The 27991-nt window shown below is 32.3% G+C and overlaps 1 protein-coding gene across 6 annotated transcripts in view; it reads left to right on the top strand.

Moving 5' to 3' along the window:
• Window positions 1-27991, top strand: part of Lrba (LPS responsive beige-like anchor protein) — a 607623-nt gene that overhangs the window by 103885 nt on the left and 475747 nt on the right. For all 6 annotated transcript variants that reach the window (XM_048813495.1, XM_048813494.1, XM_048813493.1 and 3 more), the window contains 3 exons: window positions 4976-5054; window positions 6416-6549; window positions 9933-9994. In XM_048813495.1, the coding sequence (XP_048669452.1) occupies window positions 4976-5054; window positions 6416-6549; window positions 9933-9994 (275 nt within the window). The remainder of the gene's footprint in view (window positions 1-4975; window positions 5055-6415; window positions 6550-9932; window positions 9995-27991) is intronic.

Raw genomic sequence — 27991 nt, 5'->3', positions numbered from 1 at the left:
AAAAAAAAAAATTTTTTTTTTTGGGAGGGGGTTACTAGGGATTTAACTCAGGAGTGCTTTACCACTAAGCCACATTCCCAGTCCTTTTTTTTTTTTTTTTTTTTTTTTTTTAATTTTGGGATGGTATCCCACTAAGTTGCAGAGGGCTTCTCTAAGGTGTGGATGCTGGCCCCAAACTTGCACTGTTTCTGCCTCAGCCTCTTGAGTTGCTGGGATTGTAGGCATATACTACCACACCCTACTAATTTTGATTCTTTTAAAATAGGCCCAGGTTTTTTGCTACCTTTCTCAGTTTAATTGATTCTCCGCCTGAATTCACATAAAGTTTTTATATATACGTGTGTGTGTGTGTGTGTGTGTGTGTGTGTATAGTAGATGGACACAATACCTTTATTTTATTTATTTATTTTTATATGGTGCTGAGGAGTAAATCTAGAGCCTCACACATTCTAGGCAAGTGCTCTACCACTGAGCTACAACCCCAGCCCCCACATGAATCTTTTTTTTCAAGGAGTACATGGATTCATCTATTTTATGCAATATTTTGCAATATTTTATTGTTATTTGAAACAATTAAAAAATAAGCATTCAGTGATTGACCAATTTTACCATTTTCCTACCTTTGCTATAATTATTTTTTCTATACATCCACAAACATACATACATGCAACTTATTTTCTGAATGATTTGGGATAAATTTAAAGATATTATGACAATTTTCTCTAAATAAGTCAATGTGTTTTCTTTCTTACATATACATATATTGACACGTAGTTGGAATTAGGACATTGATAGGGATGCAAAACTATTACCTCATTCACGTTTCTTACTTCAGTAGTTTCTCTAGGTTCCCATCAATGCCCCTTAGCAACACCTCCCTTATTCTAGTATCCAGTCTAGTCCATGATGTACATTTGATTATCAAATATCTTCAAACATTTCAAACTTACTCCATTTTGATTTGTTATTAATTATCTTTAATTCTTTTGTAACTTTCTTTGTTAAACTAAAATAAAATATTTTTATTTTATACTGTTAAAAATACTGTTAAAAAACCTTTTCAAGTTTTTGTTAATACAACCATGTATATAGATAAAAATACCTTTATGTATGTGAAAAATCACCAGGAACATTATAAAATCGCAGTTCTCAGTGATAAGATATATATTTTTCAGATATTTAAAAATCAGAATCCTCCCCATAGTTTAAGTGCTAATTTGTATCTTACCATAAATTGTTTGATCTTATTCTTTCTCTATTTCCTTTCCAAATGTTATGCTTACATTTCTTTCCTTTTTTTGTAAGTATTATTTTGTGAGTTGTTTTATTTATCACCTTAAACACAGGAGTAGTACTATTTTGGTCTAATTATCTTTAAATTTTTTATTTATATATTCTGCTCATTTTTTCTGTCTGTCTGTCTGTCTATCTATCTATCTTTCTATTATTTCTTACATCCATGACAGTAGTGGAGTGCATTACATTCATAATTATCCATTCACAGCACCATTTTTCGTAATTCTGTATATAAAGTATGTTCATGTCAAATTATGCCATTATACATGACCTTTCTTATATTTTTTGCAATACAATTCTTAATACACCTGTATACCACAATTTATCTTATCTATGTTTGTATATAAGATATGTTGACACCAAATTCACATGAAGTCTTCATCAATGCCTTCCAAGCAAAGAGTACCAGGACGTTGGTTTAATAAGTTTGTTATTCTTTGAAGTATGTGACTGGAGAAATGTATGTCATCTCAGAAATGATGTTTATCATAGGATTTGAACTTGTATTAGGTGATTTTGGTGAGGATTTAAGGAAGTAAGCCTTCTGGATTGAGTACTGTTAGGAAGCAAAGGTTATTCTGTGATTAGATATTATCATAATATCTAGGAGGGCATGACTGAGACTGCCACTGAATTTTGTAAATAACCAGCTTTCTCTGATAATAGGGTTTTGGATGTTTGTTTATTTTTGTTATTTGGGAAGAGTTCATTTTTTCCTCTGTGTTGGAACATGATTATAATGTGGTATTACGTTGATTCTTCTTGGTCACCGAATATCCTTGTCTGATGTTAATATTATTCTGTGAAATTGTTTGTTATGGGTTAGATGTGGTGTCCCCCAAAAGCTTACCTGTGAGACAATGCAAAAAAGTTTGGCGGAGAAATGACTGGGCTATAGCCTTAGACTAATCAGTGAGTTAATCCCTGATGGGATTAACTGAAGTTTAGGGTGTGGTTAGAGGAGGTGGGAATTGGGGTGTGTCTTTGGTGTATATATTTTGTATCTGGAGAGTGGAGTGACTCTCTCTCCTTCTTGATCACCAAGATGTAAGCTGCTTCCCTCTGCCGCACACTCTGCCATGATGTTTAGCCTCATCTTGAGCCCTGAGAAATAGAGCCAGCCTTCTGTGGACTAAGACCTCTGAAACCGTGAAACCTCAAATAATCTCTTCCTTCTCTACAGTTGTGCTGGTTGGGTCATTTAGTCATAGCAGCAAAAAAGCTTACTAAACATTGTTTATATTTAAAATTGTTTATGTATAATACCAAGATCTAGCTGTGGGCCCCAATTCAGCTCCTAACAACAAACAATAAGGCTTAGCTGATGTCCTCAGATGTCAGAGGACTACATTTTTTCCTTCTCATGTATTTTAACCATCTTTCTTTCTGTATTCTAGATGAGCATTTATTCTTTCTTCTCCCTTTTTCTCTTGAAGTCTCAGAAAACTGTCTTCCAAATTAACCTTCTAAACTCACTCTTCAAATTCTTGTCATAATGCATATTATTTCTGTTCTTACCCATTCTCTGTCAGGGTTAATTTCCTGGCAACTATTTTTCTCTTGCCATGTAAAATTCGCAAATACGGTTCTTTGCTAATAACATAAAGAACATGATTCCTATAGGAGACAATAGTTTGAACACTTTACACTATAAGAGGATGAACTGGTCATTTAACAATATAGAGTTACAAGAGTATCTAAGGTTATCTGGAAGCATTGATTGGAAAGACAAACAAAATCATATAATGAAAGTTAATTTGACATAGTAGTTTGAACAATGGAAGTGAAATAAAATAGTAGGAAATAGGTAAGAAAGTATATACCAGGTGAGAAAATTGAGCTATTAAATATAGGAGTTCAGAGTGACTAAGGGAATCATTTCTGTAATTCATATTGATTGAAGACCTTCTATTGTGTTAGATTCTCTAGACTCTAGGTAGATGGATGAAAAAGATAAAAGTTTCTGTTTTCAAAAAGTCTGTATAATAGAAGAACATTTTAAAAATCAACTAAAGTAGTGTGGCTGGGGAGAGGGAGGTGGCTGCTAAGGTGTGCCATGTCTTTAGACAGCTGAAAGCCCATCTGGGTCTGTCAGGTCCTAGGTGAGCAGGTCATTGCCTCATGTCTTCCCATAGAGTTTTGTTACTCTTGTATTCCTTGGCAGCAACAATAGATCAGGACAAATTGAGGGCTGCATCAGAGCTACCCACCAGGAATATGTACAGGATGTATTGCATGCTATCTTTGCACAGGTGTTCCTTCAGATGTTTTATGAGTGCATGACTTCACTTATGGATTGGAGATAGGAAAGTAGACAGTTTTCCTCCTCCTTCCCTTCCCCAGCACATTTTTACAAGTCCTTCTTCGTTCACCTCAGGAACAATAAGCCTTCCTAGGTACTGATTAGTGTTAAACCCCAACACTGGGTATGTTAGTGAGTCCTTGACTCAATAAAAAAGTGCTGGAGATGTAGTTCAATGGTAGAGCACTTGCGAGGCTTTGGGTTCATAGTACCACCAAATAAACAAACAAACAAATAAATAAAAATAAATAATGTGACAGCTGCTTCAAATTGTATACTGTAATGACAGTGAGTACAAATGACAGAATGTAAATTCTTCTTGAATCATTTAAGAAAGGTTTCTCAGGTGTTCATTGGTTGTTTGACAGACTAGACTTAGGCTGTCAGCGTATAGCAGATGTTAACTGATGACTGAATGACATTTTTTTATGGTAATGGAGGTATAACTATTTGTGATAGTCAGTTCTTTATTTCTGTGATCAAAATATCTGACAAGAACAACTGGGAGGATGAAAAGTTATTGTCTCACAGTTATGGGCTCACAGTTTCAGAGGTTCAGTCCATGGTCAATTGACATCATTGCTCTGGGCATGAGATGATGCAGAACATTATGGCAGAAGGGCATGGCAGAGGAAAGTAGCTCATTCATAGCAGCCAGGAAGGAAGGAGGGGGTGGGGGGAGAGAGAGAGAGAGAGAGAGAAAGAACACATGCATATGCATGTATGAGAAGCCAGGGACAGAATATAAAAGGACCCACCCCTAGTGACCTACTTTTCCAGTCATGTCTCAACTACCTGTAGTTACCACCCAGTGATTCATTTAAATTATTAATCCATGCCAGGTATGATGGTGCATGCCTGCAATCCCAGTGCCTTGGGAGGTTGAGAGAGGAAGATGGCAAGTTTAAGGCCAACCTCAGCAACTTAGTGAGACCCTGTCTTAAAATAAAAATAAGAAGGACTGGGGATGTAGCTCAGTAGTAAAGCATCCTTGAGTTCAATCTCCAGTGTAAATAAATAAATAATCAAATAGGTAAATCCACCTATTAGATTACAGCTCTCATAATTTAATCTGAATTTCACCTTTGAACAGTCTTGCACAGTTTTTTTGAGCCACAAACCTTATATCCGATCAACTTTTTGTTTACCTCTTCAGTCCATGAACAGAAGGATTGCTTAGCTTGATAATTGACATGGTAACTGAATTTATTTATGAAAGGATTCAAGAAAATGATTGTTAGACTTTAGTGTTATCCAAATGGATGTTTTAAAAATGCATTGTAATATATTGTTATTCATTGGTATGACAACTTGTTTGTTTGAATCCTTGCATCTAAAACCAGAAAATTCCTGTCAATGATTATTTTTCTTTTGTAGGCAGTAGATCATCTAATGCAAAATTGCCCTCAGTTACAACAGTTGGTTCAGTTCCACAAGACCCTGTTTCAAATATGAGGTATTTAAACTATGAAGTTGGATATTTTGATTTATGCCTTTGGATTACATTTAAAACTATTTAGCTATGCTTATTTTCCTTATTTCCATTTTCCTCCTTTTCCTCCCTTCATCTCCTATCCCCTCCTTCCTTTCCAATATATGTCTCTCCCTCCCTTCCAGTATACATGGCATTTAAAAAAATTTTTTAAAACATTTAGAGGCTTGGAAATATTTTAGAAGTTAATTTTGTTTAAAAAGATTATAAGATGTAAAATGTTCATGGGACATGGCTATTTGTAATATATAACAGTGCTACATGCATAACATATATTTATGTAAAATAAATATTTTTATTGTCACTTGCCTTATTTGTAAATATGTGTTTCAAATTCTAATTTGTAATGGTGTGAAAGTGTTTTCTACCACTAGATCCTTAGTGAACAGAGAATTCTTGATTTTCCTTAACATAATTGGGAAATCCACAACACTGCACAATATGCCCTAAGATATTTCAAGTGTAGGCTTGTTTTTTTCATATTTTCTAGGGTTGAAAAGTTCTATGAGTTACATAGAAGAATTGTTATTAAGGGCAGTACCTGTGAGGAGATGATTACTGATAGTAGAAACTTAGATAAGTTTATGTTGTTAGTTTCTGTAGCAACTACTTTCTTGATAGTGAGAACTGGAAGTACCCCTGGTGTGAACAGTGATAAGTAGTGGCTGTTCACATATTTGTTTGGCTTATAAAGCTTTAGATACTCTTAGTGTCCTGAAATGCAAGGGACTTTTTTTTTTTTTTAGTCTTTAAATATATGTTTTTGTATGCATGAATATATGTAAATATTCATACAAAAATATATTAATGTTAATTGTGATCAGTATAAATGTGCTTTTACATGATGTTATTGTATACATTGATAACTTTGAAACAAAAACACGGCCCTTGAACTCAATGATGATTTAGTGTTTAACAGACAAATTTGATGAAGTCTTGATTCTGTTTGGGTCAATATACAGCTTAAAAGAAAGTGTTTTTTTTTTTTTTTTTTTAAATTTTTTATTTGTGATGCTGTGATGGAACCAGGTCCTTGTGAGCAAGAGCTGTACCACTGATCTGCACCCTCAGCCCAAGAAAGTGCTCCTAACAGATGAGTTCCAACTTCTCATAAGAACTGATGCTTAGAATAGTTGTTAACCAGGTTGTCTGTCAGGGCTCAAGGTACCAAGACAGATCAGTAGGGGGACTACTATGCATAGCAAAAATCCTGTGTAGCTCATTTTTAATTTTTGCATAATTTTATATTTCTGTGGAAATATAGTTCATTTTAAGAATGATAAATTGTATTGAATGATTTGAGTAACTTAACATCTTTCTATTAGTATTACAGAGAGACTGGAACATGCTTTAGAAAAGGCAGCTCCTCTTCTACGAGAGATTTTTGTGGATTTTGCACCTTTTCTTTCTCGGACACTTTTGGGTAGCCATGGACAAGAGCTGCTTATAGAAGGAACAAGTAGGTGACTTTTACTTTCATTTATATTGATTTATATTTCAGAGTTAAAAACTTAAATGAATAATAAGAAATCTGTATATTTTTAGTCTTTGACAAGGCTTCTTATAGAGTCTGAATCTTTTGAAGACTATATCCCATGTGTCTTTTACATTGAAACTTGTTATACATTTTTTATCAGTGATCTCAATGAAGTAGAAATTGTGTGGTGAACCAAATAACTAAGAGTTTTTGTTTTGATACTTTATAATTAGCCATATGTGTAGAGATTTGGAGAGACTAGTGTCACAAGGTTTCACTAGAGCTTATGCTCCATATAAAAAACAGTATATTGCCATGTTAGGATTGTGGAATGTTTTTTTAGTTTTTATTAGTAGGATTCTATGTTACAAATAAGTAGAGATAATAGTAGTATTGTACTTCATCCTGCTTATATCATGCATAAATTACTAGATTTCTTCTAATAATTTGAGATTGCATCAAACTAGATAGCATGCAGAAGTAGATTGCTGAGGGTATTGAGGGCCAAGTTATTTATGGAATGGATGAAGAATAACAATTATTTATCTTTTTTTTTTGCATGGGCATTTACATGTAGTGTCTTCAAATATTACACAGGATGACTCAATAAAGTGAAACAAGACTTACTCTAAATTTATTTAGGCAGCATATATCAGTTTAACAGAGGACATTTTTTTTCAAGTAATTAGGTCTGTTTACGAACTTAACAGATTCACTTTGAAATACCAGTCTTCAACCCCAAACTAAGAAATTTTAAGGAGAAGATAGAGGACTTATATCAATGATGAAACAGAATTAACTTTTGTGTCTAAAAGTATTAGTACTAGATGATTGCTCACTCTGGCTTATCTTTGTCCATGTCTTTATCATTTAGGATAAAACACTATTATTCTATTCAAGCTTACAGATCCTGGAAAAATACCCCCAATCCCTATCTCAATGTCTTTAAAATATCAATATACAACTTTAGTATCAATATCTTTAAAATATCAGTATACAGCTTTAGTATATGGAGTTGGTGGTGAATGATTTTATTTCCATAGAGTCAAAAAGTTGCAATAAATTTATGTGAAAACCAACATTCTCGTTTTAGAAATATTTATGTTTTGAATTGTAATTTACTTTGATATATCTAGAACATAATTTATTTAGCCATGGACTATTTGATGAAGTTTTGAAGGACTTTTATTCAGTAAGTAATAAAATTTGAAAAGACCTGAATTAAAAAGTAGAATAGTCTATATTACAGGAATTTTCTATAAATTGTATTTCACATACTAATTTCTGTTTTTCAAAGTGGTATGTGACAACTTATGAACTATATTCTTTACTCCCAAAGTTATTTATTTGTTCTTATAGTACCAATGTCCTTTAATCAGGGAGGTTAGTGTTAAGAGGGCTAATATCAGATCTATCGTGTCCTCTGAACCCCTTTCTCACTTATAATTGAGCATATTCTCCACCTCACTAACTGCTCCTTCCTCCCATAAGCCCCACATTAACTGTTCAAATCAAAATGAATAATAAGAAATGTGTGTATTTGAAGTTTTACTAGCAATGGTATTCTGAGCATTCAGCTCAGGGATCAGTGGATATATTTTTTCCTGACTCTTCATGTCAACTAGGTGGCAAATATCAATCTTTTCCTGGTTTACTAATCTTTAGTCTGGTTTACACTAATCTTCAGTCTTGGGAAATAAGACTGAAATAAATAAACAACAAACAAACAAATAAATAAGTGCATATGCAGATCCAGTTTTTGCTGAAGTATATAGGTATTGAAATAGCCTATAAGCGTGATTGAAGAGACAAAAGAGCATGTAAAAATATTTCTAATTTTGGTTAGCCAAGAAATCTTTTTATCCCTTTTGCTCATTATATGAGTAAATATAAAAGGGTCCAGATCAGGACCCAATGGTCAAAATTCTAACTCCTTTAGAATAGTGCAGTAATGATGAATGATTTAATTGTGCAAAGTTCTGAATTTATTTGCTAGTGTAATAGTTTTTGAAGTTGGAGTAAAACTGAACTTCTTGTATATTTTATGAACAGTGACAGACTTTGAGACCAGCAGAGGGCTGCACAAGCAGTGAGAGATGGAGCATTGCTCTGCCCTTGCTTTTTGGCCTTGGCAGCATTAGTCTTAGGAGCTTACTTAGCCCTACAAAAACCACTCTTTAATTAATGCATTACCTGCTTACCTAAAGCAATATAAAGATGTTCTTTAGCTATTTTTTTCCAGTGCTATTTTTTTTTGTGTCAGTGATTATTTTCTAACAATAATAAAAATGGTTGTGACTTTTTTTAAAAACGAAGGAGCGAACATCCTTTTTAATCTGAATGCAATTTGTAAACCTTCAAAATGCCAACATATACCGTCAATGCACTACAAGAATTATTATTAAAACAGAAGAAGAACTAAAGAGCACAAAGATAAGAGAAAGGGAATGGACAGGATACCTGGAAGAGTTTTACTGGAGAAAGGGGGAAAAAAAAAGTAGTGTTATTGATTGTTTAAGTGCCACTAGAAATTATTTTAGCTGTCATACCCTGGAACCTAAGCTTGTGTTTGCTCAGAAAAATGTAATAATTATAAAATTATAATAATTCTAATCACTAGTAATGTAATTTAGTCCTTTTAATTATTGATATTTTTATGGATACTGGTTATATACTGTTATTTGAATGATTTTATTGGTAATTAAAACTAAAGAGTTATTTAGATGGGTATTAACCACATTACAATTTCTACCTAAGGATATTTTTGGAAAACCAAAATGACACATAAAAGAGAAAATGTAAATGAATTAATTTATAAGAAATCAGGAATAACAGACAACGGCTTGCATTTCTGTTAAGGTTTAGTGTGAGGTCAGAGGCCAAGGTACTAATAAGAGTGTTTGGGATGTCTGCTGCCATGAAACAAAATGGAAACTTGATTGATAGCTGGAGGGTTGAAGGGAGAGAGTGTGGTGGAGAAAGCAAAGGTCAGAGAGCCATTTCCCTTCTCTGCATGTATAACGATCAACTCTCTCCAAAACAAAATGTAGATGATATCGATCAATATGGCATATGTTGTCCACATTTCCATGAGTATTGTGAAATGTCATTATTTATTTATTATATGAAGTTATAATAAATGTTTTAGTATTTTGAAAGTTGAAATGGTATCTTTTACCAAAATAGTGGCAGTTATGAAACCATATTTACATGATCACATCATCAGTTCTGTACAGGTATGGTTCTTAGCAAGATGTTAATGTTTTATTTTAAAAGCCATTTTGGACAAAACTGTGTAACAAACAAATCAATCTTGTATTTTTTTTTTCTTTGTAATTGTTTTTAAAAAATTCTCTTTAAAATAGGTCTGGTTTGCATGAAGTCTAGTAGTTCAGTTGTGGAGTTGGTTATGCTACTGTGTTCTCAGGTGAGTACAAGAATAAATGTTGAATAAAAGTAAATTTTTACATAAATTTGTTTTGATAAGCAAGTATATTTGCATTATTACTAGGTTATACAATAAGTAGATTTTGAGTTTTCTGTTTTAAAATAATTTTATATGTATCTTGAAAATATGATTATTTTGAAATAAGTACTGAAAGAAAGGTGGTAGGTAAATGAGAAACAAAAGCTTTTAGAGTCACATTAAAAATGTCCACATCAAATGATTTTGAGATGACTGTTTCTCTGCTTTGTATTTTAAGGTTACAGAAACAGATTTATTTCTATACTTTGCGGAGTGCCACTCTGATTCCACTGGGAATCATGGGTTTACTTCCTTTTTGTTCAGAGGTTATAAAATGAGTGATAAATAATTTTGAATCCTTGTCATTGCTAATTATTTTTGACATACACAGTAGACTTGGGAAAGCATCAACAAAAATGTGGTAGCCATCATAATAATATGATGTGGAACATAATTTCTAATAGCAAAACTAGACATGTTCAGACATGTTATACTTAGATTTTTTTAATAATTTAAAAAATTTATGTAAAAATCATTTATCCTGTGCTATTTTGTTTTCTGTTTTGCTATTAACCAGATGAATGTTTTTATTGAGAGTTTTCTTTGTAGTCTTTTAAAAGTGATATCTTGCTGGTAGTAAATTCCCCTACTTAAAACTTTAAAAAAGCCTTTCTTAATAGGAAGGGTATTGGTCTAGAGGTCAAGGGTTTTGACCCATTTCAACACCTTTGACCTTCATTTACAACTCTCATGGTTTACTTGCCTAATGAATAAGGATAATGCAAAATTAATGCTTCTTTGTATCGATTTATTCATTTTAGTGCCTATATTGCCAAATTTATTTAGACTGTGCTGATGGACATTTCATGAATACAAATTAAAGAATCATAGAAGGTGTGAAAAATCAATGCTATGCTTTATCAATAAAGTGCAATAAGAAGAATTACTTCTAGGGATTTTCATAATGAACTTGTGAGGAGGAGTAATATTTGTTAGTGGGATTATTATTCTTAGATTTACTGAAACTCATGTTTGTATAATTTTCTCTTATTTAGAAAAGCTTCTTTCTTCAAAAGCCGACTAAATAAAACTTTTCATTCAGCCATCTGATTTGAAATAATTCATTATTTCTTGGATAGAAATTGCCACATAACATTCACATTACATACATGAAATTACCCTTTTCGAAGCATTTATTTACAGTTTTTTCAAAAGAATATGGGTTTGTTTTTTATAATGACATAATTGTTTCATAAGTGAATTTTGATAGTGAAGTTTAATTTTCAAGTTTAGTGTTGAATATATTTTTGGTACATGAAAGCTATTTCAGACATAGTATATTACATATTTGAACGTTAGAAGCCACGAAGATAAAGAATGACACATTTTAACACAACTATTTCTCATGTGTACCACAGTAGTATTTAATACTTACCCAGTTAAATGGTATATAAAGATCACTTAGTAGAATAAGTTTCAAAAGCCAAAAATTCTCAAGGTTTTTGTTTGAATAACATACATTACTGGGTATTTGAAGTCCCTAGCATTTTTTATGAGTTCTTCAAAAGTTCCATGGCATCTCTACAAGATGTAGCACAGTGTGAAAAATGATGTGAAAAATGAAGCCAGAATTAGCTCCAGATGTATACAGATTGTTCCCGGGTGATAATTACATTTTTCACTTTGAATTTTCCTAATTCAAAGAGGTCAACTTGGTAATCACAAAAGTGATTTATTTTGTTAAGAAGTGAACTGTCTTTTTCTACATGAAAGCTTCAGAGATATGAAATTGAATTTCAAGTCGACATTTTGCAGATATTGGGTGGGGATGTTTTGAGTTTGATTGATAATTTTTTTTAGCCTGAGATAGGGTGGGAAGTAAAAAGCTACCATCTTGCCAAAATTTTAATTAATTTTTTAAGAGGAGATGGAGAGGATTGAGTGCCAAAGATCGAAAGATCAGGTCAAAAACTCCTTTTTAATCACATAAATAATGGTTATGCTTATGAACTTAACATCTGCAAATTTGATTTAGAACTTTACAAATTAGTTGGTGTTAATTTCATGACAATCAGCCATGTTCTGATTATTTTCTTGAATCTTTTCAAAACTTTTTCCTTTTGCATTTTTTTGAACAAGGTGCTTAATCACATTTTATTACAAATGGAAATTAAAGCCTAAGTTTCAAAAATGAGGAAGTGATCACATTTGGTTGTTGACAGTAAGACCAAACTGATCACTATACATTTCTTTAAAGCTTCAACTAGCATTATGTTTTTCCATGTTCATTTCATTCATTAATTGTTGATTAGGAGAATTTTATATTTTATCTTATTTACATTTTAATAACAGGCAAAATGTTGCTATTTAGAATTGAAAACCTTCTGAAAACATTTAGCATTGCATTTTTGAGCAAAATTAATTTATATTTCAGGTTTAATAAATTAGATTCATTCATATGTTGAATCTCATATAAAACAATTGAGGAACTATCTAAGCTCCAAAAACTGTTTAAATTAAATCCCATTACTTCTCAAAATAAAATTGCATACATTCTTTAGGAGACTGTATGTTCTTTATGCACAGAAAAAAGTTAAACATGTTCTCAACAATATTTCAGATTCATCGTCACAATCATGTAACTAATTTGTGCCCCTTATTTGCTGTGAGTGCTATGTATAAACCTGATGAAATCTACTTGAATTTAAAGAAAATGTTAAATAAATATTTCAAGTAATATTACTCCAGTGTTGTATACAGTGTTTGAATCTTGCTCATTTGACGTTAATATCATTTTTGAAAGAATTGACATTGCATTCAAGGCCACTTTATAAAAGCGTTGTGTTGCTCATCCTAATTCAGTCTGACATACATTCCAATAACACTACCTCCCTTCTTGGGTTTAAAGCTAAATTTATGACTCTGCATTGTGAAGTGTATCATTTAAAAATGGTTTCAACCCAAAACATCTAATAAATAAATAATGTGTATGGCTACTCAGTAGTAGACTTTCTAGACTAGAAATCATTCCATCGGATACTCAACAGTCCACTATCGGAGAGGGCTGTCAGATAAATCTTGTGGTAGCTGCATTCATGTCCTGTAAATCACATATTATTGTCTGAGCCTTCTGCCAGGTCATCTATTCTTTTCCCATTTATCAGAAATGCATACAGTATATAGAAAAACTAGAGGCAGCATGTAGTCTGTCCTGGCATCCTGAGTAATTAATTAGCAGCAAAAGGTAATTTAAAATGCTAACATAGTCTGATTTTTCTTACAAAATTTTAAAAATCACAGTAAGTAGATTTTTGGAATTTAAGGAAATATTTTCTTCACCTGAAGGTATTGATATAAGACTTGGTCAATTTTGACTTAAGTGTTTTTTCTTTCTGTATCTCTGAACTATTAATTTAAACATTATAATATTCATAATAAGAATCAGCACCATTCTCATGTTAGTTTTGTCTTTGAAATTTTTTAAATCATGAAACATACCTTTTGTTTTTTTACTTTATACTCTTTTTTTTTAATCCTAGATTTCTTTTCTGTTTGAGTTTATCTTTTCTGAATATATGACACTAATGCTATTACCTTTGCCTTTTTAGTTCATGAACTTTTCATAGTTGTGATGGGTAGTTGATTATGAGTGTGTTATTTCAATACCAGTACACACGCATGCATGTCCATTGTTAGGTCTCTTACTGCTTATACCTCATTTCTTACCATGTATAAGGTATTTAAAGTTACCCAAATGTGCCATTTTATTTTTGTGTGTGGGCACATGCTTTTTCTTCCCTAAAATGCCCCCTTTTCAAATGTGGTAACTCTTTAATTGTTGACTTCTCATTATTAGGAACACAGCTTAATTATTCCTTTCTCAGAGATGTGTATGACATCTCTTTTATCTCTGTTTTTCATTTCATTGCATCCATCATAGAATTTAACAGTACTTGTAAATATGTATGTGCGAATATGTTCACTTTTACTGTTAGTCTTCCTTTCTACACTCCAGATTCTAGGAAGGCAACAGCCATTTCTGTTTTGTCATTAAAATATACTAATACTAACATAGTCCTTGGCACTTGAAATTCAAATCAATATTTATGGGAAACTTCTAGCAGTCTTTTCTGGCCAGTGTTCCTTGACTTCCCGCTTTCCCACAGTTCTGTGCATCAATGTGGTATCATTCAGTGCACTCACTAATCCATCTCATTGTAATTTCATCATGTACTTTAATTGCCCATGGTTTTTCTTTGCCGTCCATTTAGAGTATAAATTTCTTGAAGGCAAGAAATTTTTCATTTTTGATTCCATCTCCAGTATTACATATTGCTGAAGCATATGTTTATATAATTGTATAATTATTAAGTGAATGGCAACAAGAGTCATAAATCACCATGTTTTGGACTTTTTTGTCTTTTTTCCTCATCTTTTTTATTGGTGCATTATAGTTGTACATATCATGGGATTTGTTATTACATATTTGTACATGCACACATATAAGAGTACAGTTTGGCCAGCAGCACCTTTTGGTCTTTTTCATTATGAATATTCCCTTACTTTTTGATATTAATTACTTCTTATATTAAGTGCCAAATTTTATTAGATCAGCTATTTTGTCATTACTAAATACTCTAGTTGTGTTCATGTATAAATAGGGTCTTTGCTTTTTACATTTTCCTTTGACTTAATTAGACTCACCTCTTGAAAAAACCAACTAGATTGAGGCCTAATTTATATACAATAAATATGTACATTTTTTAAAAGTGTACAGTTCAATGATTTTTGACATATTCATAACCATGTAACAGCCATTTTAATCCAGGAAGTTTCTCTATGCCCCTTTGTAATCAATCCCAACCTGTGTCACCTCAAATGCCACTGGTTTGATTTCTGTTACTATGGATTAGTTTCACTTACTGTAAAACTTTATATAAATGGAGATTTATTTCTTTTAATTGGGCCCTTAGATACTCATACTGTAGGGATACATTTCAAACTTTTACACTAAAATTCACATCCGGTTTTAGAAAATTATGTAATCTTTAAAAAGAAATCATTGAGCCAGTAAAACAAAGGATTATTTTTTGCCAACTACAAAATAGGAATTTTTACTAAAAATTGTGTAGTGGCAGTAGAGTGTTTTTCACCTGTAAAGAAATCCTATTTATAAGACTTTTGTACAGCATCATGTTGGGACCATTAGCTATATTTTTTAGAATTTTTCATTTTTACTGTCCGTCAGGCTTATTTCAATAATTTCTCTACTAAGGAGCTTTGTGTGATTCTCCTTGCCTTGGCTGAGGCTCCTCCTTATGCCTCCTGTGGTTTTACGCATCCACTCATTCAGCAAACCTGTGTCATGGTTTTAGTTGAGCCCCTCCCTTTAAGCTATGCCTTAAATAGATCAAGAGGCAAAAATTAGTAAGAAAGACAAATGACTATAATGCAAAATAGAATTTTATAAGGATTGAAAAATAAAGAAAACACTTGGACATGGATAAGTATTAGGGACAAAACTAGTTACCAGTCCTTATTTGATAGTTTATTTTTCTTACAGTAGATTTTTTTTTAAGAGCTTTATAGTTTTACATAGTAGTTGGGTTAATCCCAGCAAACTCATACATGCTTGGAATCAATTTCAGTTCATGATTCCCCCTTATCCCTTCCTCTTTCTCTTCTTCTCCTCCCTTCCATCTCCCATCTTCCTTTCTCTACTGTACTGGACTTCTTTGGCTTGTCAATTTATTTATATTTGATTGGTTCTTTCTATTTGTGTATAAAGCCAAAGTGCCCTGTGCTATATTTATATATGCACATAATATGATTTTTTAAGGATTCATTTTTCATTGCCTCCTCTTACCCATCCCTCGACTCTGCCTCTTGCTCCTTCTTCCCTTTATCTTAAAGTTATCCTTCCCTCTCCATTTCCTTTATTTTATGAGTTGATCATTTTAGTCTACTAAAATAGCTTTATAGTCATTTTTTTCTGGTTTCTATGTTTTTATAATTTCATCAGGATCAACAGATAATACAGTTCCTAAAGCATTTTCTCTACTCTGTCCAGTGTCTATAACTTTTCATTGTTTGAATTCTGGTAGCAATGTGCCTCCTTGATTAATTTTCACACTCTGACTTTTCCAATACAGTTATTTCCAGAGTGTGTACTGTGTGATAATAATGCATGTTCTGTGAATAAAGTATATAGTATTAAATAACACTGGAAAATGTTGGTTTAAATATATTTCAATTAGATGTCTTGACTGTAGGGTCTCTTAAGGCCACTAGTAAATACATATATGTGTGTATACATATTGTGTATACTTATAAAATAGTGCTTATTGTTGAATCTGTAATGATTCACATTTAATCACAGAATCCTTTTTATTATCATACTGCCTGTGGTTAATTTTTGTGGAACATGATTTGTGAAAAGCGACTGTTGTGTTAGAGGAGGGTCAGAGTGTGGACTGAGAAAGTGTCTCTTTTTAGTACTCTGCATTTATGTTACTCTGTGTCTTCAGTTGCAGTGAATAAGGAAAAACATTAGATATGCACAATTATAGCTTTTTACTCCAGAAACACTGATTATTTTTGTTTTGCTTCATTCAAAAGAAACTATCTCATTCATTTGTTCCCTCTCCTTTGTAAGTAATTTGGACATATCTCTCAGTTTATGCATTGTTTGTATAGGAAGAGGTTTTTAGAACTTATCATAAGAAAGACTGGTATTCTTTCTAGAAGAATTCAAATTTAACCCAGAATGTGTTTTGTTTTTACCATATTCATGTAGAACTAACCTCAGGTTCAAAGATAAATTTAAATGTTTTGCTATCAGTTGAATGTGTAATTATTTTCTATATTTACTGAACGAATCATTTTGGACCAATAGTGTAATTCATGTTCTGTGATCATGTTTCAGCATTGGCATAAAGCCTAGAAACTAGAGTCAAAATGTATTTTGTATTAATGAGATATGACATGTACTGTTTTATATCCAATTATAGAAACTGTACTGTGCTGTATATTTAAAAAGTACAAGAGTTCCAAAGGTGATAGATACACTAATCTGTTTGTGACCCTCATCTGAAAAGTACCTGAATGCAATAAATTTTCAATAAAATTTGTTAAATAACTGAAAATATTAGCCGTAGGCTCAGTTTTTTAAAGTTGTAGATGGACACAATACCTTTATTTTATTTATTTTTATGTGGTGCTGAGAATCAAACCCAGGGCCTTGTATGTGCTAGGCAAGCACTCTACCACTGAGCTACAACTGCAGCCCAGCCATAGACTCTTTGTAGTTATAGCTAAATAGTTTTTTTTTGACCTATATTAGCTGATACTTTTGATACACATTTATCCATCCAAACATTAATGAAGATTGCTTGTAATCAAGACCTAGATATAGCAATTTGCAGTTATTATTAAAATGCTAATAAGATTAAAGAATTAAAAGTCAAGAAATGACATGAATGCCTGTTTGAACTGAAATTTGTAGTAATTTTATGTTTAAGAAAGCATAATTTGTGTTGTTTAGTCAGGTTTTTCACTGCTGTGACTAAAGTATCTGACCAGAACAGTTTTTTGGGAGGAAAAATTTATTAGAGTGCTCACAGTTTCAGAAGTCTTAGTACATAGAAGGCCAGCTCCATTCTTCAGGGCTTGAGGTGAGGCAAAATATCATGAGGGAAGAGTGTGGGAGAGGGAAGCAGCTCACATGGTGATCAGGAAGCAGAGAGAGGTCTTCACTTGCCAGATACAAATATATACCCCAAGCCACTCTAATTCTCACCACCTCCAGCCACACCCTACCACTTCAGTTACCCCTCAGTTAATCCCTATCAGGAGGTTCATTCACTGATTGGGTTCAGACTTTCATACCCACAATCATTTCTCCTCTGAACCTTCTTGCATTTTCTTTCATGTGAGCTTTTGGGGGACAACTCACCTCCAAACCATGACATATGTATAGGTAATTCCTAAATATAATAAACAAAAGTGATCTCTCTTGGTGAGCCCAAACCTTGAGAAATGAGTGGAAGGTAGAATACTGGTTGTTCAAATTCAGCCAGGGGTATTTGGAACCATCCTGAAGTTAATGATTCTTTAGATTTTTTTGAGAAAGTCAATCTTCAACATGCTCAGATTTTATTTTTGCATCAGAACATGTTATCTGAATCTGTGTTTATATTATGTAATAAAACATACTCATTCAATATGTTTTCTTTGCTTCCACTGTACAATAGGATGAAAATAATTCTAGACCCCATTAACTCTTATTCATCTTATATTTCTAGCTTTGGTACTGCCGACATTGGGTTCACAGAGCTGAGTACTAAGAGTTTAATTTATAGACCTAAAAGTGGTTTTAGCACTTGTCATACTATATAGGAAGATTTGTGTCTCATTAAACTCTAAACTTCTTGGTGACGGGAAACCATTTCTTGTTGTCCCTTTTGTCTGTGGTGCTTATCAGTGTCAACTGCATATTAAACATTTCATAGGTATATTTACCTTATTGAGGTAAAGATTCCTTCTTTAATCTTAATTCTTGAGTTTAGATTCATTGAAAAGTATTTTAGGTAAGAGAAAATTCCTGTTTGAAAATTATATTATTCCTATTAAATTCTGCCTCAATCTGAATTAGCCCTTATATTTAGGCTTCAGACTCTTTGATTCTGAATTCTTACTCTATATTCCATGTGTTTGAAAGAAGCATGATAAATTCTAAATCCCCTTCACCTGATCATTCTTGGGTCTTAGTTAAAGGAGTCACTGCTAATGATCACTTTTGAAGAAATCAGTTTTGTGCCGTAGATGTTGGTCTTTGTGGAGAACCATTTTTATCACCTGATAGCTCTGGGTTCATTCCAGATGCTTGTTGGCATCACAGCTTCTGCCAACAAGAACTGTGACAAATGTTGATCCTCTGGCTCTTAAGAATGATATGTTTGCCTAATATTTTAAAATACCTATTTGTATGTCAAGGTTTCAGAAAAGAAACAGATCTACTTAAATAAAGCAGAATGATCTCACCATTGTCTTTCTACATCCTCAAAGCTGTTTGGATGGCAACAAATTTGCAAAGTGCGCTAAATGTTGAAACACATACTTTGATATACTGTAAATAAATTATTCTATTTCCTTTGAAACCAACCTTTTATTACAAGGTAAATAGGACTTTAGGGGACAATAGGTTTCTTTAAGACCAATTTATATGTAGCATGGTCCAACCAGGATTAATATAATTCTTATATTTCAACATTTTTAATGTTATTCTTCACTTTTTTGATATGTTTATACCTCTTCCTTAGAATCTACTTTCAGAAAATTAGTGAATATAAATTGATTATCCTTGAGATTTGCTATTGTACCTAAGATCTTTTGATTGCAGATGGGATGAAAATCAGTAAGGCAGTGTCTAATATTGAGATAAAAAAATAAATATAGCCTTTCATTATAATCACCTGGTTTTGTCATGGACCTACCTGTGAGAGTTTTATCCTCATAATGCACAAAGGCAGGGAGAATAGGCATTCCATATTGAAATGCTCAGTTAATATAGTTTTGTGTGCAATAGAAATAGTTGATTTTATAAGAAGGCATCAGACACCTTTGCAGCATAGATAGGAAGTCATGAGAGATGGAGAGGGTCATTGAAGATTCAGGCTCTATAAATTGGTCATGAAAAATCTGAGAAGCACTAACAATTTTGAAGTATATAAAATTAGCTTAATGTCTATACTTTATATTAATTTGGCAAAATATCTGTGTTTTAACCTCATCCAAATTTTTATAATATTCTATTATAAATATATATTTATATTCATATCATTTTTATTATAAATATTATTTGCCTTTCAACAACAGCAATAATATGTTAAAGTTCTAAATAGATCATTTAAGTACCATTTTTTAAAATAAAAAATTTAGGTTGATAAGTTAGCAAACATTAAGTGCTCTTTATTTTAATTTGGATGTAGACCTTTCCATAATATTTATTTAAAGTTCTTGTTCCTGTCAAAGAAACACATAATTTCATTTTAGATGCAGACTTTAATCTGAAATACAGGAGTCCTGTTGATTCACCAGCACACTAGGATTTAGAAAACACAAGCTTTTAAGGTAAATTTTGTGGAACTGGCAGTACACCCTGTGGCTTGGCAGTCTAGTCAGAAGGATGATACCATGCTGACTATATTACTACATCTTTGAACATTACTCTCAAGGGTGGTAAATGCAAAACAAAGTAATATCAACTGGCACTTAATTCTGCAAGTTCCCTGCTGATTGGGGTATTCAGTGAAATGGAACTCTTCCTGACAGGAAGTCAGTCTATGAGTATGGAGACATCTGAAAATAAAGTGTGTTTTAATTTGGCACCCTACTGTTTTACAACTAGTCTTTTAAATTTGGGATTAAGAAGAGAGAAAAAGGGAGGAACACACAAATGGGAATACCCTTAGCATAACTTTTTTTCTTCTTTTTTTTTTGGTTTTGTTTTAATATAATTCTGAATACAGGTCAGTATCTTTGTTTTTCAGCTATTATTGCTTGGGTTTCATAGTTCTTTTTATTACTTAAAATCAATCTACTGAAATTAAGGTATAATGGAAAGGCTAGTTTGAAAGTGTGTAACTTGAGATTGCTTTTCTTTAGTGCCAAATTCTCTGATAATTTTTGAAGGTTCAGGCTATATTCTCATATTACATATTTTTCAAAAATAGTGTATAACATGATGGATTTTAGTGCAAGTTATCAGAGTTCATATTAGCCATTCTAGCTCCTTACCATACAAGTTTAAATCTTACTGTCTTTTAAAAATGTTTGTACTCTTTGGCTTAGTTCACTTTGAGCTAATATTGTTAGTACTATAATATGTCAATATGTACAGTTAGAACATGATAAAAATTTTGTAAGGAACAATACTATATTAGTAATTATGTATGTATTCCATCTATTGTGTCTTTTTTATTTGGTCTGTTTTAGTTAAGCCACCAGTTTATAGTATGAAAGTTAGAGACATGCACTACGTTTTAACAAAATCTGAGGTTTGATCTTTGATCTAGGCCTGAGTAATCGAAACCCAAAGGTAGTTATTTGCTTTTCCAGTAATAAATTCCTTTGCTGCTTGAAGTGAACTATTTGAGATAACAATTGTTCCCATCATGAGTGATAAGAGGAGGAAGGAAAATGACTAGGGCAGGTTTTTAATGAAAAATGAGGCCAGAAAATGCTGTGATGATAGATACTGAATTTAATAAATGTTTTCCTTCTGCAGCTTATTAACTGTAACCTTGGGTTTATTCACTTGTTTCACTTGTGTAAGCCTTTATTTATTAAGTAAAATGGGTGTATTAAGATCTTATTATGTAATACATGTGAAACTGTGTAAACTGTTCAAAGAACAAAGGTTACAATTTAAAATTATTAGATGCTGAATCTCAGTTTTTAATAGCATAAGAAATACTTTCTATTTAATATTTTCAGTGCCTCTTATTTTTCTTTTATGAAATTAATTTGACTTTTTAGATCCTAACCTCACAAATTTAGTTTGACACTATTTTTTAGTCTCTTTGATTATTTTTCTATTTTTAGAGTTATGTTCCAGGCTATTGTTTACATCTTGAATAAAAAAAAATTTGAGCTAGAAGAGATCTCAGAGATTGACAAGTTTTTACCTTTATTTTCCATGTAGGTAAGGTTAATGGGTAACATTCACATTTTCCAAAGACTCTCAAAAGTGATTACATGGTTTTCAATTCTAGCCACAATGACACCTCTTTCTAGGAAACCAAATAGCATGTACCTGGATATAAGTAACTTTGATGTCATCATAGGGGTTACTACTCTAATGATTTTTAAAGGTCTGTTTGTAAACTTGAGTAGTTTTCATTTATGCTACGTTTCTTTTAGCAGAGCTACTGTCTTACCCATAATTGAAACAAATTTTGTGGTAAATTTACTGATTATCAACCTTTTTTTTCCCCGACCAAATATATAATTAAAAATTGCTCAACATGGTGATTCTCAACCTGAATCCTATTAGAATGGAGGAAGGACAAAAGGAGATATCATTTGAAAAGGCCTCTCTGAAGAATCAGATTCTGATGAAGAGAGTAGATCTTAAATATTCTCACCACAAAAATAAACGTAGATGAGGTGATGGATGTTAATTATTTGATTTAACTATTTACAGTGTGCACAACATTATAGTTGTAAATATGTGTAGTTTCTATTATAACTCTGACCAGGATCTTTCAGATTTTGTAACATTTCAAATTTCAAATGTTCAGAATAGAAATGCTCAACTTGTATCAGTGTTTCAGTTATAGGGTAGGTCAAACAATACTTATATCATGATGTTTATCCATAACATGGCTTAGGACTTTTCTGTTACGGTTGATGTCAGCTACTGTTTTCTTAAAAGTATTGATAAATATTTGAAAAGAGTTACAAAATTATCTTGATTGAAAGATCTTATTCTTTTTCACCAGGTAAGTCATTAAAGCTTCTGATTGGCTATAAATTATGATTCTTGACAAATATAAGAAATTACTATAGCAGGTAATATATATGTCTTAGATATGTTTAAAATCAGAGACCAGAGTTTTATAGGTGAATATAGTATGAAGTTTGGAATATTTTAATTGTGACGATATATCATCATTTTGTAACACAAATATTAAAAAACCCTAATTTGCTCCTAATGAATACCAACCAAATGTGATGTTATTTCAGAGTTATTTATATATTATTTGAAGTTAAACTTTGAGCACTGAAATTAAAATCCAATTTTATATTAATCTTAACAATTTTTTAAATGATAACATAGTATCAGTTTACAGTGGTCAGTGTTCAGAGTGGAAGACCCCAGATGGTTAAACAAGAAGAAACTTTTCTGCTTTTAGTTAAAAACTGCTGTTTCCTATATGGCTTATTTACCACATGTTTAATTCTTAATGTTGTGTGCCGTGGGACTGGGTATGCAAAAGTCAGCAGAAAGAGCTCTGGTTTTTACATCTAGAGCTATTACTTGCTGTACAATAATAAAGACACTATTTTATTGGGTTACTTGTAATTAACTTCAGCACTAGGCATTCATATAAATCATTTGTAATCTGTTTTCTTTAGATTTTTATTCTTTTAAACTGGTTTAATGTACGTGCTTTCTGTTGTCTTTTTACATATTGATTGAGATTGTAATTGCTTTTTGGAATTAGGCTGTCAGAAACAAACATATATGAGGATTCTAGAAATGATTGAGGCAAGCTAATGAATTTTATATAGCATTTTATAAAGATTTGTTACTGGAATAAATATTCAGTAGTAATATTGTTTTGCTTGTGAAACTTAACAAACTAGGATTTTATTCTCTCAAAAAGTATCTAGATATTCAAACAGTTAAAATTGAAAACAGTTTTAATTAGAATATATCTATATGTTTGATGTTTTTGAAAATCCTGACAAAGATATGCATTTTCTTTGAACTCCTATTTATCAAATTGATATTCTCCTTATAATTGTAAACATTTGAATCTTGTAAGTTTTCATGTTTTGCTGTTAATCACATCTTATATATTGTTTGTGCTCCTACTTTTTTGATTATTAGTTTAAAATAGAATAAAAATAAAATGTAGGCAGAGATTTTTGAATTAAAGAAGTAAAATTTCAAAAGAAATGTATCTGTGTACATACTTTTGACTGAATTTAAGGTAACAATCTTTATCATTGTAAACTAAATATTAGAAAACCCAAATGTGACTCTTAAAAATTACTTCATTGGAAAATTTATAGCAGTCTGTAGAAAGGATTTAGAGGTATGAGATAATTTAATTCTCTCTTATGATATTATAATCTTGACTGATCACTTATATAAAATTATTCTTTATTGTGTTGTGGTTGGAGATAGGAGGCATGCAGAATACTGTGCACACATGTCATGAAATCAGTGCTTTAAAAAAGAAGGTTAGTTGTTAAATACTTTTTATTACAGCGGCATACATTACGTTGTTTAAAAATGTTTTAAAAATAATTAGCTGTTTTATATAGTTTTAATGGAAGTCTTTCATGTTTCTCTTCCAGCATTCTCTAATGAACACTCCTTGTAATTTCAGTGCAGGCTTTGAGATTCCCTAAAGACTTGACTTCAGACCTCAAAGGGCAGCAGTTGCCATATGTCTGGAGGACTAGAGTTGCCAAACAGACTGACCATGTCCTAATAGGACACATTTATATAGCTCCCGAATGTGGAGCCCTGATATAGTCTTAATGATGATCATCTGTTGAGAGCTTGTAGCTGGAAAGGGTTAGAGCAACTTTTGTCACCTTTATGGAAATCAAGCTTTCTGTATTGATTCATGAAAGATACTGACTAATTGATGCAAGTTTGGAAGTTATTAGAAGGATCATTATCGGTTGGGTCATATATTTTTACTAAAATGTTTAAAAACAGATTTTTAGAGTCCTAATTAATGCTTTATGTGCCTAAATGCAGCAATGAGGAGATTGTCTTTTAATGATTATTTTGAAATTATTAGATGTTATTTTAATCTTTGGTGTTTTAACAATCTTTGTATCCTACATTTTGTACCTCCCACGAAGAGTTATTTTCTCAATATTCAATTCCTTCTGCATAGTCACATTGAAAAATATTTAAGTAGCAATTATAAAATTGAGCCATTTACTAATCAGATTTTAATAGAATTTTTTTCTTTTCTCTTATTTTTAACTTTATACATATATTTATATATATTTCATTTACTGGCTGAGTGATTTTGTACAAAATAGATGTACATTTTAGTTGTGCAGTTGACAAAAGTAATTGAAATCAGAATTTTCCAAAGGACAGTAATCTATTTTTCTATTTCATTGAGTAATTTGTTTGGTTTATCATATAAAGAGATCTTTCCTTTACAATTATGCTATATTCTTTACTGGTATGTGGTTACTCAAGTTTATGTCTACATGCTGTTGAGAGACTGCTGACACAAAGTACAAACAGTATAGAAAAGCTATTGATAGTTACTTTGAGCACATAAGAGTACTGTATCTTGACTATGAACAGTTTTGCCTAGTTTTGACCTTTGCCCTGTGCATAATGTGTTTTTCCATTTTGCATAACTACCTTCCCTTCCTCATTTGATCTCTCCTCTGTGGCCTTCTTTAACTTTTTAATAGTATTTATGTCACCTCTTTTTAGGTAATTGGAGCTACATCCATCCAATTTTATTAATTTGACAAAGGCATAGATAACTATAACATCTTAAAAATTGGTATGGATATTTAAGTAAAGAACCCAAGCCATAAGCATACTCATTAACTTGTATCTGGAGTACTAGCTATTTGGGAGGCTGAGGTAGGAGATTCTCTTGAGCCCAGAAGTTTAAGGGTAGCCTAAGCAACATAGCAAGACACTATCTTGAAAAAAAAGGGAAAGAAATAGCAAACAAAAAATGCTCAAGCCTTTAAAAAGTAAACAAAATGGTTTAATATGAGTTTAGAAGTTTGTTAACTTAAATTTTTCTTTATTCCTTTCTTTTTAAAAAAATATTTATTTTTTAGTTGTAGTTGGACACACCTTTATTTTATTTATTTATTTTTATGTGGTTCTGAGGATCGAACCTAGGGACTCGCACATGCTGGGCGAGCGTTCTACTGCTTAGCCACAACCTCAGCCTCTTCATTCCTTTCTTTAATTTAAATTATGCTTGGTTTCTGAGATCAACACTTATTTTAAAAGGAGAATATTTTACTGTCAATAGAAATAGAGTTAATTTGATTTGGTAGGTCAAAACACTTTAGAAAAAGAACAAAATTTTATTAATTAGCTTTGATACATGTTTCTATTTTCATAGTATTTATGGAGCTTGAATGTTTATTATTTAGAGGTTCTTCAGAATAATATTTGCAAAATACCTATTGTGCACTTAAAAAATATGTATTTCTGGTAGCCTCGTCCACCCACCCTCAGCCCTGGGAAGCAGTCAGGTGGCCCTGTCCACCTTCTTGAGGTCCTGGGATGCAGCTAAGTATAGCTAATGTGGAGTGGTTCCAGGAGGCAAGTCCTGAGAAGGCATTGGCATGGCTTTCTGGCAGTTCCCCCTTCTACCCCTTACTGGGCATGTTGTGCTGGGCTCACTTGATTCCACAGAGCCTCTCTGATACCACATAGCTTTGAGAAACTGAGGAGCACTCTAACCTTTGCTGCTGTGCCAGCCTGTTTTTACCTACCTAAACTTGCCACAGTGTCCCCATCATGACACAAGACATGGAAATTTACAATTGCTGGTCACCCACAGACATGAGTACCACATTTAGAGATGCTGGCAAACCTAAAGCATCTAAGATAGCTTCTTCCTAGCTGGTGGAACACTTTTACAAACCCCTGAAACCTAGGCTACTGAATCACCTGCAAGTGTGGCTGACATTATTTATAATTGAAGAAGTTATGTGGAGATTATAATGCACCTACCTTGGACCAAAGCCATTGTAGCCTACCCAATTGGCTCCCTAAGCCACATCATCAGCAGAACATCTTGTACTTAAAAAGTCACTCTGTAGAGGCAGCTGAACCACATGGTGCACAAATATGAATGTAGGGACACAAGAACCATGAAAAAGCAAAATAATCTGACACTTCCAGAGTAAACTTGAGTTCTTGAGGAACAGAACCCAAAAAGAAATTGTTGAATTGCCTGAAAAAATAATTTAAAAATGATGATTCTGAGAAACTTAACAAGGTACAAGAGACTACACATAGTTCAGAAGAAATTAGGAAAATAACTGGTATGAATGAGATTCAACAAATAGATAGAGATAATAAAAAAGAAACATGTTGAAGCTAAACAACTCACTAAAAGAAACCATACTGTAGAGATTCTTGGTATTTCTCATATGGATGCAAGGGTAGTTCAACATAAACAAAGCAGTAAGCATATTAAAGCACATCAACAGAATAAAGGACAAAAGTCATAATATCTCAAATGATGCAGAATAAGCATTCAACATCCCTTTGTGATAAATACCCTCAACAACTTAGGTATAGAAGGCACAGACGTAAACACACTAAAGGTGATGTATAAGAAACCCATAGCTAATATCATATTGAATGAGGAAAACCTAAACTGTTTCGTTTAAGATGTATAATGAGATAAAGTTGTTCTTGTTCACAACTCTTATTCAACATAGTAGTAGATGTCTTAGAGCAATTTGGTAAGAGGAAAAAAAGAAAAATGAAGAAGTCAAATTATCTCTTTTTTGCAGTTGATATGATTTTATATATATAGGACCTAAAGACTCCATCAAAAAACTTTTAGAGCTGGACATGGTGGCACATACCTATAATCGCAGTAGCTCTGGAGGCTGAGGCAGGAGGATTGAAAGTTCAAAGCCAGCCTCACAATTTAGCAAAGCCCTCAGCAACTTAGTGACACCCTGTCTCTAAAAGGATCACACAATAGGGCTGGGATGTAGCTTAGTGGTTGAGTGCCCTTGGGTTCAATCCCTGGTACTAACAAAACAAACAAAAACAAATAAGCAAATCTTTTAGAACTGATAAAATCAATAACGATTAAGAACAAAATTAACATTAAAAAATCAGTAGCATTTTAAAAAATATTTACTTAGTTTTTTAGTTGTAGTTGGACACATTACCTTTATTTCATTTATTTATATGTGGTGCTAAGGATTGAATCCAGGGCCTTGCACATGCTAGGCAAGTGCTCTACTGCTTCGCCACAACCCCAGCCCCATCAGTAGCATTTTTTAATATCTATAATGAACTTGCTAAAAAAGAAATCAAGAAAACAATCTCAGGATGGGGTTCTGGCCTAAGGCAGAGTGCTTGCCTAGCATGTATGAGGCACTGGGTTTGTTTCTCAACACCACATATAAATAAATAAAATATAGGTCCATTGACAACTAAAAAAAAAAAAAAAAAAAAAAAAAAAA

This window comes from Marmota marmota, unplaced genomic scaffold, assembly GCF_001458135.2.
Source record: "Marmota marmota marmota unplaced genomic scaffold, marMar, whole genome shotgun sequence".
Taxonomy (NCBI): Eukaryota; Metazoa; Chordata; class Mammalia; order Rodentia; family Sciuridae; genus Marmota; species Marmota marmota.
Note: the sequence above shows the minus strand (reverse complement) of the source record. Positions and strands in the feature narration are given on the sequence as shown.